At 39.6% G+C, this 19,815-nt stretch overlaps 1 protein-coding gene across 2 annotated transcripts in view; it reads right to left on the bottom strand.

Annotated features, from left to right (window-relative positions):
* The window catches only part of SLC36A4 (solute carrier family 36 member 4), a 41,814-nt gene extending 26,390 nt beyond the window's left edge, over window positions 1-15,424 (bottom strand). The window contains exons 1-6 of one of the 2 annotated variants that reach the window (NM_001282523.1): window positions 15,305-15,424; window positions 9,310-9,433; window positions 7,744-7,834; window positions 6,395-6,483; window positions 5,313-5,408; window positions 2,871-2,955 (exon numbers count right to left, since the gene is read on the bottom strand). In NM_001282523.1, the coding sequence (NP_001269452.1) occupies window positions 2,871-2,955; window positions 5,313-5,408; window positions 6,395-6,483; window positions 7,744-7,834; window positions 9,310-9,433; window positions 15,305-15,356 (537 nt within the window). In that variant the 5' untranslated portion in view covers window positions 15,357-15,424. Of the gene's footprint in view, window positions 1-2,870; window positions 2,956-5,312; window positions 5,409-6,394; window positions 6,484-7,743; window positions 7,835-9,309; window positions 9,434-15,304 lie in introns of those variants that run through there. The other variant, XM_010820778.4, reaches the window with a different exon arrangement.
* Between the last annotated feature and the right edge of the window lie 4,391 nt (window positions 15,425-19,815).

Raw genomic sequence — 19,815 nt, 5'->3', positions numbered from 1 at the left:
ACGCTCTCACATGTTTACCAAAATGCAAAACACTGAAATAAATATTATAAGATAAAATTACTAAATTCAGTTGCTTCCAGTAGAGCTCAAATTTACTAAATTCTACACTTTATTAACTTTTCAATTCAGTGATTTAATGGTTAAAATTCCAAAGGCAGATGATGTTCTTCAGCAAAGCTAAAATGCAGAATTAAAGCTATAATATGCTATATTTGCATACTGCATATACAATGCATAATGCATTGTATAAAGGCTTTCACCAACCTTTCATCAGCTGAGCCTCACAATAAGGCTATGAGGAATATGCGAGATTTTGCTATTGTTCCTATTTTACAAATAAGGAAATTGAGGCTTGACCAGGAATAAGGGGTCTTACCCAAAGTGTAAGTTAAAACTGAGAGCATGCACCTGAATTCAGATCTTTTGACTCTGAAGTCCATGGTCTTTGGTATCACAACATTTTTTTTCTCTGAATGTAATAGCCCTTCCCTGTTCTTCATACCCATACACTATTTTGTCTATCTGACCTTTTCTTGAGCATTTTAACGTAAGAGCAGCGAGAAGCTACTATGACCACGATGGACCAGCCTCACTGGAAGCGCCACAGGACCTCACCCCGCCAACTGTCCACAGCAGCTTAACGGGACCAAGAACAGCCATGCAGCAGCTACAGACCAAGAGACGCACAACTCCATACGGGAACTAAACTCTTAATTCTTTGGTTCAATGTAATACTGAACCTTCAGTTTTAGGCAGATCAAGGTGGTAATAACCTTACAGGTTTTAACTGTAAAAGTAGTAGCAATTAGTATGGTTTAATCAACCTGTGTGTCCTTTATTGGAGACTGCTCTCAAATGTGAGGACACTTCTGCAGAGAGGGGCAATGTCTGATGATGCTGTTTCAGTGATCATCTGTCTGTTCTCTAAGGTGAGGTGCTTAGCATTGCTTTCAACTTTTCTCACATCTGCCTCAATGTGTTTTTCCATATTGCTCTTTGGGCTGCAAAAGAACTTTCATCTTTCTATCAACTGCAAGCTTCTCCTTACCTTCCAGAGAGTCACTTTTTCTACCTGGTCTTATGATATGTGCAAATGAGTAAAGTTCTTCCATTCAACTTTGGAGGCAACTGATAACATTTCATAGAAGAAAGTCACCAATCCTGAGCTTACAGATATTTATTTTATGTACTTACATAGTCTGTGTCATACACATACTCACAACTAAAGTCAGACAATGCCCTGCCCTAGGAAGAACAGTAGTGTGGCAGCTGTATGAGGCATTTAGGTTTCTGCCTAATTTACATGACCTGGGGCACATTGCTCATGCTCTGTGAGACTCTGTATCCTCATTCATAAAATGAGCATAATACTTATATTACAGTGCACTTGCAAAAATTAAACTGTATCACAGTTTATAAATATAGGATCATAAAGCATTATAAGCATTATCTATAACTTTAAGTCAAGCTTGTTGGTAGCTCTCTTAGGGGATGATAGAAAACATTCACTACTACCATGTTGCACAATCCTAGAAAGGCACCATTTCCACCATATTCTATAAAATAACTGCCAAAATGGGATATCTTATCTTGACATTAAATAGCCTCTTAACTGAGTCAGTAATCCTAAAATTCGAGGAAGGTGATGGCACCCCACTCCAGTACTCTTGCCTGGAAAATCCTATGGACGGAGGAGCCTGGTAGGCTGCAGTCCATGGGGTCGCTAAGAGTCGGACGCGACTGAGCGACTTCACTTTCCCTTTTCACTTTCATGCACTGGAGAAGGAAATGGCAACCCACTCCAGTGTTCTTGCCTGGAGAATCCCAGGGACAGGGGAGCCTGGTGGGCTGCCGTCTATGGGGTCGCACAGTCGGACATGACTGAAGCAACTTAGCAGTAGCAATCCTAAAACTATATGACTTGAAGAATTAAATACTTGTAAAATCAAAAGCACATCATCAATGATGAATAATGCTGATAAAAGCATCACCTCTCTTATTTATAAAAGAATGACTCAGTGACCCTTTCTACCATTAAAAATCTAAAAGGATGGCTTTATCAAACTATGGCCCCCAGACCAAAACCTACCACCTATTTTTGCAAATAAAATTTTATAGGAATACAGCCATATATAACGTATTATCGTCTACAGCTGAGTTGAGACAGAGATCATACAGCCTGCAAAACTGAAAATACTTACTATCTAGCCCTTTACAAAAAATGGTTGCCAAATCTTGGTCTAAATATAAAATGAAGTTATCTTATACTTAGAAAAGTGAGTCAAATATATACTTGAAAGTCGCTCAGTCATGTCTGACTCTTTGCGACCCCATGGACTATACAGTCCATGGAATTCCAGGCCAGAATACTGGAGTGGGTAGCCTTTCCCTTCTCCAGGGGATATTCCCAACCCAGGGATTGAACCTGGGTCTCCTGCATTGCAGACAGATTCTTTACCAGCTGAGCCACAAGGGAAGCTCAAATATATACTAGGTATATAGATTCTTCAGTACACATATTCACATGATTTTGCATTAAAATACCTACAGAAGTACTCTAGATTACTGAGTAATGCCTACAATTGTACCATGTACATGTGGATAATTAATAAAATTTATTGACTAACTAAATAAAAACAGATGGTAAAGTAAGAATAATACAGGCCAACTATCAGCTAAAGCACATAAAGAAATGTACTTTGGCATTGTGCTAAAAGAGCTTTTTTTATTTCAGTGCTTTGCATGTTTGTTTAAACTGACAGTCTCTACCAAGACTGCAAACCATCTATGTTTGATGTCATATCTAAATATGATGCCGTAACTGTGGCATCAGAAGAAAATGATTTCAAAAACTGGAGAAAAACACTTACTTGTTTCACATTTTCAGCTAAGAAGACAATATACACACTACAGAATCCCAGCTGTGTTATCACCAGAAAAAAGTCAACCACATTCCTAAAAAGGGATACCCACAAATAAGTATTAGTAAGAGCTGAAGAAATGCCAATATATTTTTTCCCTTTTAACTATTTTAAAACATTTCATAATGTTGTTGTTGTTCAATCGCTAAGTCACATCCAATGCTTTGCAACCCCATGGACTGCAGCACACTAGGCTCCCCTGACCTTCACTATCTTCCTGAGTTTGCTCAAATTCATGTCCACTGAATCAGTGATGCTATCTAACCATCTAATCCTCTGCCGCCCCCTTCTCCTTTTGCCTTCAATCTTTCCCAGTATCAGGGTTTTTTCCCAAAGAATTGGCTCTTCACATCAGGTGGTCAAAGTATTGGAGCTTCAACATCAGTCCTTCCAATGAACATTCAGGACTGATTTCCTTTAGGATTGACTGGTTTGATATCCCTGCAGTCCAAGGGACTCTCAAGACTCTTCTCCAACACCACAATTTGAAAGCATGAATTCTTTGGTGCTCAGCCTTCTTCATGATCCAACTCTCACATCCAGACACAATTACTAGAAAAACCATAGCTTTGACTACATGGACCTTGTCAGCAAAGTGATATCTCTGCATTTTAATATGCTGTCTAGATTTGTCATAGCTTTTCTTCCAAGGAACAAGTATCTTCAATTTCATGGCTGCAGTCACCATCTGCAGTGATTCTGGAGCCCAAGAAAATAAAATGTGTCACTGCTTCCACTTTTTTCTATTTGCTTAAAATATTTATTTTCCACAAAGAGCACATATTTATGATCTGCATATCACTAGACATATTATTGAGCAAAAAAGTTATAATACTTAAAAGTTCCCAATTTTCCCATTATTTACTTCTGAAAATCAACAGATTAATAAGGGTATCTATATATAAAGTGATTTCATGAAAACATCTCATCAATTACATTAAGCCCATCTCTCCTGTTTCTCAAGATCTTTTTCAGGTCAACCAATGTATTTCCCAGCAAATAGGATGAGCATATTCCCCACCATCCAAATCACTAATAATATGAAATGGGAAAGGACTGGGGGCATGGGCCTTATCATTCCACCAGAGACTTCTCCAGGCACTTCGCTCTGTGCACAGTTTTTCAGATACTCTAAACAATTCCAGCCACATAACACAGCGGGTATGGAAGTGGGGAAGGGAAACCACTGGCCAAATTAGCATTATTTGGGTATGATTATAATCAAGTTAAAAGTCTGCCTACATATTATTAGTACACAGTCTACACCTCCGCCTATTGTTCTGGGAATGAGCTTGCACTTACTAATTCATTACAGTCTCTTGTTTGACCATTAATGTCAAGCTATCAAGCAGTCTAGTCTAAAAGTCAACAAACCCTCCTCCTCCCATGTGGCGCTGGAAGGGCCCTTGCCTATTTTCATTCCTGCCATAACTCTCTTTCTTCATGGTTCTTCAGGGATCTCATGTGTAAATAATCTTGGTACCTTGAAATGTATCCAAATTTCTTCTCTCTGATGAATTACATTTAAGTATTTCTTTAAGATCTCTTCACTCACCTTTAATTTTAGTACCCTTTACCAACATTCATCCCAGTCACTTCTGTCTGAAAGCCATTCTTTGAGACAGGAAAAGCAGACAAAGCTGCCTTTAGACTGGCAGGAGGAGGAGGAAGACGGGTCCTGGAGGCACTCCCCAGGGCACTGGGCTCGGCTTCCTTCCTTCTCCTGCACAGTGTATCAGGCCGGAAACGCTGAGCAGCTCACAGACACATCTAACTTCCTCAAAATCAAACCATAAACCACTCTACTAATACCATCCTTTTCCTTCTTTTAACTTCCACCACACACATTATTTGTAGCTTGGTTAGCATGCTGTAAACTGCCTATGCTTATTTTCCAGTCTTCTGTTCACCTGATTTTGATTAGCCATGTCTGCCAACAATAAAGTTACATTTAAAGTATACAATGATAAAAATAACATTAAGATACATACTTCAGATGCCTTATGAATATGGGCTAAACATTACAATTTTATTTCAAATAGAGATTGCAACATTTTTCTTGCTTTTTTTCCTTTACTTAAAAATTATTGAACATGATTATGTCATAGGCTAGCTAGGTGCTTTATAAATATCATTTTATTTCAACTATCATTATAATTCTGTGAAGTATTATTATAAACTCACTTGATAGTGAAAAAACTCAAATAAAATAAAAATTCTTTAACCCAGATCATAAATTTGTAAAATTATAGAGCTGAAATTTGAACCCAAGTCCATTTAACTCTGAAACTTATGTCTCCCCCCAATTTTATTATACTTCTATTAATGTACTTTATCAGATTAACATACCTATATTGATAACTATATATTAATAACATAGCAAGTACTTACCGCCCCCACGCTGTTTGCTTCTGCAGACAACTCCAAGGACTTACTTCCATAGCAAAACTCACGGTGTCACTATATCCTAATGTTGACTTTTTAAACCTGAAATGTAATGACATACATGCATATGAAAAAGAAAAATTTTAAACTGTTCCATAAATCCATTTCTTGAAAAGAACATCAATAAATGGACTATATACTGACAGAGGAGTTTTTGAAATTTGGAGACTTGCATATTTCTAAAGACATCTCATGAAATTTAAAGTTTTTATATATCTTTTTAACCAATATATTAGTTTTTAACCCACTGTTAAAGTTTATATAATTGTTAAATTCATATAATATAATATTTGTGTTTCACTGATTTAAATATTTCAATTATCTAAAAACATCAACTACACTGTTCATGCCTAAATTATTCCATTCTTATAACAGCACTATTTTTTAAAACCCATACAGGGCTTTATAATATATTGTCACATAAATTACCCTATTTAATAATCTAATAGCCACATTCTCTCTTCTATTTTTTCAAGTATACAGTGTTATTTAAAGATCATAAATGACCTGCCTAAAGTTTTAAGAACACTTAGCAACAACAAAAGTGAGTTAAAGTTAGAATATTAGTTTGCCAGAATAGACAATGTTTGTTTAAAAGTTGGTTCACTATCCAATAGAAACATTTTGATACAAAAATAAAACAAATATTATTTTACTATCTACCAACCCACATATCAGCAAAGAGCATAAAAGGTCTTATACTCAAAATGAAATTAGTAACAAAATGACCATTATTTTTTAACTAAAAGTAGCCCTGCTGCCTCCTTTTTCCCCATATATCTTCCCTGATTCTTTTCATTTACACTATATTAAAAAAATTTGATTTCACTACTTTTAAAAGAAGTATATTCATGCTGACCAGATTTCAATCATATAAAATGCTACCTTTCTCCGTAATCATTCACTTAGAATTGTCTATGTAACAAATGTCTAGTTGCAAAGCACAGTAGAAATATAAGACTATTTTATCCTTTAAAAACTATATAGCTTTAAAATAAATTAAATAGACTTAACAAATCCACATTTACCTCTGACATAGAAAGTGACTGCAACGTACCAAAATGTGCATACAGTGAACAGAAATAATTCCTATAAACACAAGGCTGATTGGTCCAAGCTGTGGGAAAAACAGAAGTTTTAAATATTTAAGTTTAATAAAAATTAAATTATCTTACAAACAATGAAATAACAGACTATTGTCACTGACAAATTTTCAGTAACAAATAAATATTTGTTAGACACAATGATTAAAGAATGATTTGCATAAAAGCAATTAATGGACTTGATACAGAAAAAATTTAGTAATATTTAAGACAACCACATGATTACCTCTTATCAACTTGACTATCCAAACCCATGAACGTCGAATATAGATATGCCACACAATAGAATAGAATACAGCGTGATATTTAACATCAGATGGCAAGTCTGTGACAACTGGTATTCTACCATTAAAAGTATACGCAACCATAAACCATTATCTAAGTTACTAAAAAGCACTGTATCATCTGAGATTGTAGGCAATCTACTTCTTCTGTGTATCACTTGTTGAGAATCACACCTGAGAAACTGTGCCTAGAAAATAATTATTTGAAAAAGTGGTACATAAAAATTTCAAGTATTCATTTACAAAAATTAAAGTGATGCGTAGATTATTGACAGACAAAATATTGCCAAAGTTATTTTTATAATCAGAAATTTTTCAGTTTCTTTAAATTAGGATGGACAGAGTCCAAAATGATAGTTAAAACTCTTCTTAAGAAAATTCATCAGTTAAAAAATGTTAAATACAATTTCATTAGTTCATAACTGAATACTCCCATATCAGGATTCTCTATAATTATAATAATTGATTCCAACAAACTCTTTGAATATTTGTTTTCAAAAGATATTGTTCTTCTTTTTTTATAACTATTATTCTTAAAACCTGAAAACTATGTGTTTTATTCGGAATCTAAAAAACTATAAAATTTCACCAATACTAATACTCTATAAATATATCTGTTGCTATGAATGTATCACTTAAATTCCTGAAAATCCAAAAAGCTAATAAGATCTAACTATATCTGGAAATCCAAATCCAAATCCAAAAGGCTAATAAGATCTAACTATATCTGGAAAAATCAGATACTGATTTAGGATCTGTTAAATATTGTAAACAAGTAATTAGGTAGAAATGAAAAGAGTAATTAATTTTCATTTTTAGTTAGATATTATCATAGTGCATATAATTTTAACAACAATAGCTAAATGACTATCTAGTTGTCACCTGACCAGGTTATATTTGACTAGGCTAGATGTTAACTTGCTCTAAATTTTGCTGTAAATTAAGACTGGTGACTGTATTTTAACTAGAGATTACAAAGATGAATCTTACCACTATGCCTGCATTTTTTATTGCTAGTGGAAGTCCTAAAAGACCAGTTCCAATGTTTCCTTTAAGAAGATGAATAAGAGTTTGTACAAACCTGAAAAGTAGAAGTTGTAAGAATTAAACATTTTAGAACAAAAGCTATTAACATTACATGACCATGGTTTTAGCATCAGAAAGGAACTAAAAATTTATCTAGGCAAGGAATCAAACTAACATTTCCATGCGACCAGAAGCTAAAGGAGCCAGAAGTTATACCTGGCTCAAGTCCTACCTTTGCGCTTTAAAAGCAGAATACAGAGGGTTATTATGGAGATTAAATGAGTTAAATGAAAGTATTTTTGTACATATTAAAGTAATAAAGGAAAGGCAATTTTCTCATAAGATTCTTTGCTGCTATGATATTCAGAACAATGCTGAATATTATATACAGCTAAGCTGGTAAGACAGCAATTTACTGCACTATGCAATCATGACATTAAACATAGTTTATCTATGATTATCAACCTCAGAGGAAGTTAATTAAAAGAAAAAATATACAATTTCTAAAACTGTGTATATCATCAAGTAAGATAAATACTAATCAGCTTTTACAATTATGAACTCCCAAGGGATTTCACCTAAGAAAGCATTCCAAGAGGCATTTGAAGAGTCTCTTGGCCAAGAAAACACAAATTAAACTAGGAAGAAGGGCACAAATTTTTAATTTTGAAAAAAAAAATGCTTATCTAAAATTTTTATTAGTTTATACCATTCTTCTTTGGTCAATAAAAATGTTACTTTGCTTAACTATCAAATTATCATTAGAATAATAACTTAAATCTATTAATGATGACAAAATAACAAAAAAGATTTTTAAAATATTTACTGCTTTCCTGAGACCATGACTGCTTCACACCATTCGCTCGACATAAAGAACTGTTTACTGCCTACTTCCCAGAGTCTAACTCCTAAACATTGCAGAAGCCCCTTCTCTGAAAATTCTATTCCTCTCAATCCAATCCCCCTACTTTCAAGATTCATAGCGTTTGATATGTATTATCATGTAGTGAGGGGGCTTCCCTGGTAGCTCAGCTGGTAAGGAATCTGCATGCAATGCAGGAGACCCCAGTTTGATTCCTGGGTCTGGAAGATCCCCTGGAGAAGAAATAGGCTACCCACTCCAGTATTCTTAGACTTCCCTTGTGGCTCAGCTGGTAAAGAATCCACCTGCAATGCGGGAGACTTGGGTTTGATTCTTGGGTTGGGAAGATCCCCTGGAGAAAGGAAAGGCTAACCACTCCAGTATTTTGGCCTGGAGAATTCCATGGACTGTATAGTCCATGTGGTTGAGAAGAGCCAGACACAACTAAGCGACTTTCACTTTCATCATGCAGTGATTCCTATACACTGCTCTGTAATTTAGATGTTTTTCTTCTTTCCCAAATAGACTATGACTCTCTTGAGGGTGAGGACTATGTCTTACTCATCTTTGTGACTTCTGCAGTATCCAGTGCCTGGTCTGTAGAAGATGATTACAAAATATACAGTGAATCAAAAGAGAAAAAGACATTTTAAACCCTAATTACTCACGAAATACCCTCTTGATCATCAAGCTGGTGATGCTTCTGAACAGGCAGAAGCTCCTGCTCCTGTTCTTCATCCGATGTCCCATCAAAATTCTGCTCATTTATTAAGGGCCTCATTACATCCATATCTGAAAAAGAAAAAAAAGTGCTTCACCATCATTTTAAAAATTGAGTTAACACTGGTGTAAATGAAGTTTTTAATAGAAGCACATGCAATTTTACTCATCTTTACTATTTCCACCCTAAGTTAATGCACATGAATACTTTTACCATATTTAGAATGCACATTAATAGTTTTACCATATTTAGAAAGAAACAACTAGACTTAACTGCTGGATGTTTTGTTTGGACTAAGCAGTGCAGGTGAAAAGCGTAAGTATTCACTGTAACACGTCTTCTACTTTGTCTCCATGAGGTTTATAGTAAATGATGATAGAATTATGGTATGGAAAAGTGAAGAGATAAAAGTCCAATGAACCTTTATCTCTTGTTAGCGTCAAATCATACTGAGTACATAAATGGCAATCATATTTTTATCTTTTAATTAAAAGCTTTTTAATATTGTAGTACAATATTACGTAAGTTACAGGTATACATACAGTGGTTCACAATTTCTAGAGGTTATACTCCATTTATAGTTACTATAAAATATTGGCTATATTCCCCACGTTGCATGCAGCTTTTATATCTAATTATTTGTACCTCTTAATCTTCTGACCCTATATTGCCCCTCCCTGCTTCCCTTTCCCCACTGGTATCTACTATTTTGTCCTCTATGAGTCAGCCTTTTTGTTATATTCACTAGTTTGGTATATTTTTTAGATTCCACGTATAAGTGATATCATAGAGTATTTGTCTGACTTATTTCACTTAGCATAATGTCCTCCAAGTCCATACACGTTGTTTCAAATGGCAGGATTTCATTCTTTCTTATGGCTGAGTAGTACTCCATTATAAATATATACCATGCTTTACACTTTCCCTTTCTGAAGGAGATTTTCACTGCGTTTCTTCCAAGCCTCCTGCTCCATCTCCTCTTTTCCACAGAGACTGCTCCACTCTCCATGTTTGCAGCAGCAAAAGGATCTCTGCTGGAAATTTTCTGTTTATTTTTCTATCTACAGATTATCTCGGAGAAGGCAATGGCACCCCACTCCAGTACTCTTGCCTGGAAAATCCCATGGACAGAGGAGCCTGGTAGGCTGTAGTCCATGGGGTCGCTAGGAGTCGGACACGACTGACCGACTTCACTTTCACTTTTCACTTTCATGCACTGGAGAAGGAAATGGCAACCCACTCCAGTGTTCTTGCCTGGAGAATCCCAGGGACCGGGGAGCCTGGTAGGCTTCCGTCTCTGGGGTCGCACAGAGTCGGACACGACTGAAGCGACTTAGCAGCAGCAGCAGCAGCACAGATTATCTGAAGTTTGTGGTATCCTTGGTCTCCTATACTAAAAGAATAATTTCATAAATGTGTTTTCTTGTGATCTTGTTGAATTAACAGGTTTCAGGTGAGGATATGTGGAGAGATAAGATTTAGGCAGCTACCATTATTATCCTAGTGCTAACTGGAACTCAATACAACAGGTTTTCATAACAGTAAAGCTATGCTTTAAGATACTGGAACATTCTTTAGCTTTGTTTTTATGCTCTTTTCAATCTCAATTTCCTAACCCAAAATCAACCTGAAATTTCCAATTATCATCAGAATAAAGAACAATCACATTCATTCAGCAATATGAATTGAAATCTTTAAAATATTTATCCTTTTCACTGAGTAATCCCACGTCTGCAAATGTAGTATATGAAGAAAAGGATTTCTGCACAAAGATGTTAATCAAAACAAAATTTTTGCTTAAAATTTGGGAACAACCTAAATGTGTAACAATCAGGAAATTGATCAATTCACTAGAGTACATCCACTTTGTAAACTATGACACTGACATTAAATTATGGCTTTCAAAGTCTGAACAAAACAGAGATAATATACCAACTCTTGAGGAAGAAAAAGCTAGATAATCACAGCATGAGTGCAATGATGTTTTAAAAGTTAAATATAAATTTAAAAAAGGAAATAATACAAAATGTGAATAAGTTAACAAGGATAGATACAGACAACGAAAGCATGAGTACCTTTTTCTGTCTTTCTCTGGAAAATGTAAAAAATAAGAAGAAAGTAATAAACTTGCCTTACTTTTATAATAGCAAAAGAAGCCACTTATATTTTGACAATGGATAAACTAAAGTAGAAAACTTCCTTTCTAAAAAATAACATAATGTTGCCACCTAAATCTATATACTACCATATATAAGATAGAAACAGTAACTATTTTATCCACTTCTGAGGCAGAGAGCATATGTACAGCACGAAAGCTTCCAGAGGTTCCTATTCGCTCTGAAATAAAGTCTGGACCTTAAGCTCAAGGAAACCTGTATCTTAACAACTCTACTAGTGCTTTTCACATAGACAGCCAATTTTTTAAATTCTTTTTTAAATCAAATAATATTTGGTCATTGTAGAAAATTAGAAAATATAAAGATAAGCAATTTTAATTAAAATGACCTCGTTACCTAGAAACTACCAGTGGCAACATTTTAGAGTATACACAAACATGTTAATTCACTTCAGTTTATTTTCAGTCAGCCCTATGGCTTTAAATGCTATCCACATGTTGATGACTTCCAAATATTTATCTCCAGACTGGGCTTCTCACTAACTCTAGACATAAATCCCATTGCCTATTCAACATCTGCACTTCCAAATCTAACAGACATCTCAAACTTAGCAAGCCTCAAACTAAACTCCTGATCTTCACCACCAAGCCTTCTCTGCCCAGCTTTAACCATGGGAACTTGCTGTCTGCATCGGGAGGCCTCGGTTCCATGACACATGGGCTCTTCCTTATGGCTGCCTGGGTATCCTCACAGCACGGCAGCTGGCTTCCCTGCAAGGAACCGATCCAAAAGACAGAGCACGGCACAGTGCCTTTCAGGACCCAGCTTTGGGGTCACTGCCACCATTTCCACGATTTCATCACCATTTCCATCATATCTATTCACTAGAAACAAGTCACTAAATACAGCCCACGTTCAAAGGGAAGGGAATTAAGTTCCTCCTCTAGAAGAGAGAAACATCAAAGAATTTGCAGACATACTATAAAACCACCACAACATCTCAGATGATGGCAGTTTCATTCTTCCAGACATGCAGGTCCCTGGAGTTATCCTTGTCTCCTCTGTTGCACCATCACTCCACATCTAACCTGTCAGGAAATCATTCTGGTTCTGCATTATATATCCAGAGTCTGACCATTTCTCTCCATCCTCCATGCTGCTACCACACTGCTGTGAAGGACAAGTCCATCTGTTTGCTGATTTGCTGAAATAACCTGCTTCTACTTTTGCCCCCTTAAGTCTATTCTTCACACAGCAGCCAGAGTGATCCTTTAGAATTAAAGTCAGATCATGTCTCTCCTCTCCTGAAACCTTGCGTTGGCTCCCTATTCTCTCAGAGTAAAAGCTAAAGGCTTTATATGGACGTCCACACCACTACATAATCTGGCTTTATCACCACCTTGACCATTCTGCTTCAGCTTCCTGGCCCTTCTTGCTATTTCTGTCATTACTCCAGCTGTTCTTTCTCCCTATAATAGTCTGTCTTCAGATATCCACTTGACTAATCCCCTAATGTCTTTCAAGTCTTTGTTCAAATCTCAGTTTCAATAAAATCCATTTAGACAACTTTATAAAATACTATAAACTGCCGAGCCTGCCTCTCATTCCTGATTTCCCTTACTCTGTTCTTTTTCTCCATAGCACTTTTAGCCTAATGTAATCATTGTGGCGCAGCGATAAAGAATCTGCCTGCCAATGCTGGAGTCGCAAGAGACTCAGGTTCGATCCCCAGGTTGGGAAGATCCCCCTGGATATTGGCAACCCACTCCAGGATTCTTGCCTGGAAAATTTCATGGACAGAGAAGCCTAGTGGGCTAAAGTCCATGGAGTCGCCAAGAGTCCGACACGACTGAGCAACTGAGCACACACATATACATTAACTGATACTAGTCTTACTGCTTACTGTCTGCTTCCTCTTACTAAAGTTCCATGAGAGCAAGAATCTTGATCTGATCTGTGTTGCTCACAGATGTATCCCAAATGCCTAAAGCATGGGAGAAGCTCAACAAATATGTGTTGAATTAATGAGCAGACACAACGTAAAAAAAATAATTTAGAAAATTTTTTCAGTTAGTAAAAATATATCTGGCAAATATCTTCCCATGTAACTTTAAATGGCTATTCAGCATATGACCATATAGCTATATCACAATTTATCTAAACAATTTCCTTTAACTGAACATTTAAATAGTCACCAGCTTTTCTCTTTTATAAATGACGTAATGAACATCTGTTGGTATGTTTCATGACTTATTTCCTTGGGAAATATTTCTAGAAGCAGAAATGCTGGGTCAAACAATATGTGCATTTTTAAGGATAAATATGTTACCCTGCTTTTACCAGTAATGCATGAGAATACACATTTCCCGACATCCTCACTGGGTTGGGTTATTAACGAATTTACAACAGATAAACCTGGGTTCCTATCTGGGTACTACCATTAATAAGCTTAAAATTACTGTATCTATAAAACAAGGATAATAATTACACCTACTTCACTCATCACTGTGAGAATTAAAGGAGACAAAACGTAGGTAAAGCACTTACGCTACTTGACGCACAGCAAATATTCAATACCGCTATGTTTATTTCTACCATTACTGGGACTTGAAAGAAATCAACTGCAAAGTGCACAGTATTACAGGACGTCTCCTTGTTACTATAATAAAGTATTTCCTAAAGACGCAAACAGGATTTTAGCTCCCGGACCTAGGGTTGGAACCTGTGCCCTCTGCAATGGAAGGGAGGAACCCTAACCACTCAACCTCCAGGGAATTCCCTCAACTTCTTTTTTAATCATTTAATGATTTAACAACGAATTACAAATATTCCTAATACGATGCTTTTAACTGGGGGGAACAATATTATTACCACTCCGATCTCTACTTTTGTTTTCCTTTTGACAGTGGGAAACCATAAACAATGCTGTGTATTCCCCGTCGCCAAGATAAGACCCCAAAGGAAAGGAGGAAAACAAAAGCTTGCCAAGGGAGTCAACAGCTGTGTGCGTCTGATCAGAGAGCGATGGCCACGCCCGGGGGGCGGAGAGTAAGCTAAGGATTCACCAGCTTTCCCGATCCGGGTGCCTCCTCCGAAAAGCCCAACTGTGACAACTTCCTTAAAGCACGGCTGGAAAAAAACAGTGCGAGTCACAGCGCAGGCTGTGGTTTGCCTTTGACACGTACACTCAGTGCACGCCACCCGACCTCACATACACACTCACTCTCTCTCACTCACACACACACACACACACTGTCACACACACACAATCACACTATCACACTCACTGTCACACATTCACACACACGCACACACACAGTCACACACACTGTCTCACACACACACACACACCCTCTCTCACACTCTCACAGTCACACTCACACTCTCACACAGTCTCAGACACACACACTCTCTCACACACTCACATACTGTCACACACACTCACATTGTCACACACATTCTCACATTGTCACACACACTTTCACACAGTCACTCACACACTGTCACACACTCACTCTGTCACACACACACACACACATTCTGGCACCCTCTGCAGGCCTGGCTCCCCGCCTGACCGCGCTCTCCTGCGCAGGTGCGGACCCCGAGGTCAGTCCCCTCCACGGCCTCGGTCCGCCCCAGTGTCCTGGGACTTGGCTCCTCTCACGTTCGAACCCACGCCAGACCCACGTCCCGCAAGAAGCCCACTGACAACCCCGCCTGCTCGAGCACCGCGCACCCCGAGCCGCGGGCGGGGCGGCAGGGCGCCCGCACCCCCGGGCCGAGGCCGACGGCCAGCCCCGGGCCCCGCGCCCGCGCCGCACCCACCGAGCTCCTCGCGCCCAGCCGCCTCGGCCGCCGCCGGCGCCGCCGCTTCCATCGCTCGGGGGTCTCCAGGACTACGCCGCCCCGGGGCGCGCGCTCCCGCCTCTGCGTGGCCGCCTGCAGACCGAGGGCGCCGGCGGAGCAAGCCCGCCTCCCGCCTCCCGCCTCCCGCCTCCCGGCCGCCGAGCATGCGCACTGCGCGGGTGGGCCGGCCGAGCTCTCCCCGAGCGCCTGGGGCCAGGAGCCCGGGGGTCAGGAGCCCGAGCTGAGGACAGGCCGGGGCACCGGGACGGAGGCGCTTCGGGGACAACTGGGGACAGCTCAGACCGAGCGGAGACCCGGGCCTTACGGGCGGGGGCGAGGAAGGGAGAGGCGCTCAGTCCTGTCCGACTCTGCGACCCAGTGCACTGTACAGGACATGGAACTCTCCAGGCCACAATACTGGAGTGGGGACACCTTCCCTTCGCCAGGGGATCCTCCCAACCCAGGGATCGAACCCACGTCTCGCACACCTCAGACGGATTCTTTACCAACTGGGCCACCATGCGGGGGCTTGGAGGGTGCCTTTAAATATAACCACGAGCTTAAATTTGAGGAGCCCATGTATTTGCAAGGCTTTAGCATTCTGAATTCTTGTCTGGAAAATTCCATGGACAGAAGAGCCTGGCGGACTACAGTTCCTGGGATCGCAAAGAGTCTGACACGACTGAGCGACTAACACACACACAGCATTCTGAATTCTGTGGCTCAGTGGTAAACAATCCGCCTGCCAAGACAGCTTTGATTGCTGCATGGGGAAGATCCACTGGAGGAGGAAATGGCAACCAACTCCATATTCTTGCCACGAAAATCCCATGGACAGAAGAGCCTGATGGGCTAAAGCCCATAGGGTCGCAGAGAATTGGACAGGACAGGACTGAGCAAGAACGCAATCCTTCTACAAGGCACCTTGAAGAATGCGAAGTAAGAGGGCATTTGCCCCATCCGTGTTGAAGTTCTGACCACTCCTTGGCTGTTGATTTCTCTGTGCGTCTATTTACAGCTTTAGTGTCCCCTCAAGAAGCACTTCATTTAGTCAGTCTCACTTTAAGGACTTTTTTTCAGTGCCCTTCACAGATACTTACCCTTACCACAGTGCTGAAAGGAAAGTAAGGTTAAGACTAATACAATGCAGTGTCAAATATTCTTAAGCACTGTACATGGATTGTCTTCTTTTATTCAGATGATAAGCCTCTGCAATAATTCTTATGTGTTTATCCATTTCCTGCATGAACTAAGCACACAGAGCTAAGTAACACTTGTCCAAGGATAGTAATGTAAATGGCAAAATATGGACTTCTAACTGCAGCTAGAGCCAGGGCTTCCAGTATGCAAAGCTGGTCCCTCTCGCGACTACATCACTGGATGAATAAGGTTTTTGGATTAAATAAAAATAATTTTGAAGTTGTTCTCTTTGTTTTTTGCGTGGTTTGTTTGTTTTTTTTTTCTTTTTGTCCATTCTATTTCCCTAGGGTCTTCTGAGGCAAATTGATTTGTTGTTGTTGTTTTGGTTGGGGGTCGGGGGGCAGTGTCTAATTTCTAGGATCACTGAGTCAGTGAGCTCTAAGGGCACTCAGGAAGGAGAACAATACCTGCTATCTAGCAACCATCAGCCACTCCCTACACTGAGCCCTGGGGAGGACACTCAGGATGTGAAAGCAGAGGAAACTGCCCCCTGGTTTGCAATAGGCACATCAAAGAAATAATTTTAGTGAGCCCAGACTCTTGCATCTTCCCTTACACAGCTGCTGCTGCTGCTGCTAAGTCGCTTCAGTCGTGTCCGACTCTGTGCGACCCCATAGACGGCAGCCCACCAGGCTCCGCCGTCCCTTACACAGAAAAGTACTAAAAGCACGAAACTTGGCCTTGGAATATAGAATGAAGCAGGGCAAAGGCTAACAGTTTTGCCCAGAGAATGCACTGGTCATAGCAAACACCTCTTCTAACAACACAAGAGAAGACGATACACATGGACATCACCAGATGGTCAACACTGAAATCAGATTGATTATATTCTTTGCAACTAAAAATGGAGAAGCTCTATACAGGCAGCAAAAACAAGACTGGGCGCTGACTGTGGCTCAGATTGTGAACTCCTTATTGCCAAATTCAGATTTAAATTAAAGAAAGTAGGGAAAACCACTAGACCATTCAGGTATGACCTAAATTAAATTCCTTACGACTATATAGTGGAAGTGACAAATAGATTGAAGAGACTAGATCTGATAGACAGAGTGCCTGAAGAACTATGGATGGAGGTTCCTGACATTGCACAGGAGGCAGCGATCAAGACCATCTCCAAGAAAAAGAAATGCAAAAAGACAAAATGGTTATCTGAGGAGGCCTTACAAACAGCCATGAAAAGAAGAGAAAGGCAAAGGAGAAATGGAAGAGTATACCCATTTGAATGCAGAGTTCCAAAGAATAGCAAGGAGAGATAAGAAAGCTTTCCTCCGGAATCAATGCAAAGAAATAGAGGAAAACAATAGAATGGGAAAGACTAGAGATCTCTTCAAGAAAATTAGAGATACCAAGGGAACATTTCATGCAAAGATGGACACAATAAAGGACAGGAATGGTATGGACCTAACAGAAGCAGAAGAGATTAAGAAGAGGTGGCAAGAATACAGAGAAGAGCTATACAAAAGAGATCCTTTCAACCCAGATAATCACGATAGTGTGATCACTCACCTAGAGCCAGACAGCCTGGAATGTGAAGTCAAGTGGGGCTTAGGAAGCATCACTACGAACAAAGCTAGTGGAGGTGATGGAATTCCAATTGAGCTATCCCAAATCCTGAAAGATTTGGGCTGTGAAAGTGCTGCACTCAATATGCCAGCAAATTTGGAAAACTCACCAGTGGCCACAGGACTGGAAAAGGTCAGTTTTCATTCATCCCAAAGAAAGGCAATGACAAAGAATGCTCAAACTACCGCACAATTGCATTCATCTCACGCGCTAGCAAAATAATGCTCAAAATTCTCCAAGCCAGGCTTTAAGTGAACCGTTAACTTCCAGATGTTCAAGCAGGATTTAGAAAAGACAGAGGAACCAGAGATCACAGTGCCAACATCCGTAGGATCATTGAAAAAGGAAGACAGTTCCAGAAAAATATCTATTTCTGCTTTATTGACTATGGCAAAGCTTTTGACTGTGTGGATCACAACAAACCGCAGAAATTTCTTCAAGAGATGGGAATACTATACCACCTGACCTGCCTCCGAAGAAATCTTTATGCAGGTCAAGAAGCAACAGTTAGAACTGGACATGGAACAGCAGACTGGTTCCAAATCGGGAAAGGAGTACATCAAGGCTGTATATTGTCACCCAGCTTATTTAACTTATATGCAGAGTACATCATGAGAAGTGCTGGACTGGATGAAGCACAAGCTGGAATGAAGATTGCCAGGAGAAATCTCAAAACCTCAGATATGCAGATGATACCACCCTTACGGTAGAAAGTGAAGCAGAACTAAAGAGCCTCTTGATGAAAGTGAAAGAGGAGAGAAAAAGTTGCCTTAAAACTCAGCATTCAGAAAACTAAGACCATGGCATCTGGTCCCATCACTTCATGGGAAATAGTTGGGGAAACAATGGAAACAGTGACAGACTTTACTTTGGGGGGCTCCAGAATCACTGCAGATGGTGACTGCAGCCATGAAATTAAAAGATGCTTGTACCTTGGAAGAATCAGGTCAGATAAGATCAGATCAGTCTCTCAGTCGTGTCCGACTCTTTGCGACCCCATGAATTGCAGCACGCCAGGCCTCCCTGTCCATCACCAACTCCCGGAGTTCACCCAGACTCATGTCCATCGAGTCAGTGATGCCATCCAGCCATCTCATCCTCTGTCATCCCCTTCTCCTCCTGCCCCCAATCCCTCCCAGCATCAGAGTCTTTTCCAATGAGTCAACTCTTCACATGAGGTAGCCAAAGTACTGGAGTTTCAGCTTTAGCATCATTCCTTCCAAAGAAGTCCCAGGCTGATCTCCTTTAGAATGGACTGGTTGGATCTCCTTGCAGTCCAAGGGACTTTCAAAAGTCTTCTCCAACAACACAGTTCAAAAGCATCAATTCTTCGGCGCTCAGCCTTCTTCACAGTCCAACTCTCAGATCCATACATGACCACAGGAAAAACCATAACCTTGACTAGACGAACCTTTGTTGGCAAAGTAATGTCTCTGCTTTTGAATATGCTATCTAAGTTGGTCATAACTTTCCTTCCAAGGAGTAAGCGTCTTTTAATTTCATGGCTGCAGTCACCATCTGCAATGATTTTGGAGCCCCCAAAAAGATAAAGTCTGACACTGTTTCCCCATCTATTTGTCATGAAGTGATGGGACCGGATGCCATGATCTTCATTTTCTGAATGTTGAGCTTTAAGCCAACTTTTTCACTCTCCACTTTCACTTTCATCAAGAGGCTTTTGAGTTCCTCTTTACTTTCTGCCATAAGGGTGGTGTCATCTGCATATA

The sequence above is a fragment of the Bos taurus genome, chromosome 29 (assembly GCF_002263795.3).
Source record: "Bos taurus isolate L1 Dominette 01449 registration number 42190680 breed Hereford chromosome 29, ARS-UCD2.0, whole genome shotgun sequence".
Classification (NCBI taxonomy): domain Eukaryota; kingdom Metazoa; phylum Chordata; class Mammalia; order Artiodactyla; family Bovidae; genus Bos; species Bos taurus.
The sequence above is the reverse complement of the archived record's forward strand: the minus strand, read 5'-3'. Positions and strand labels throughout refer to the sequence as shown.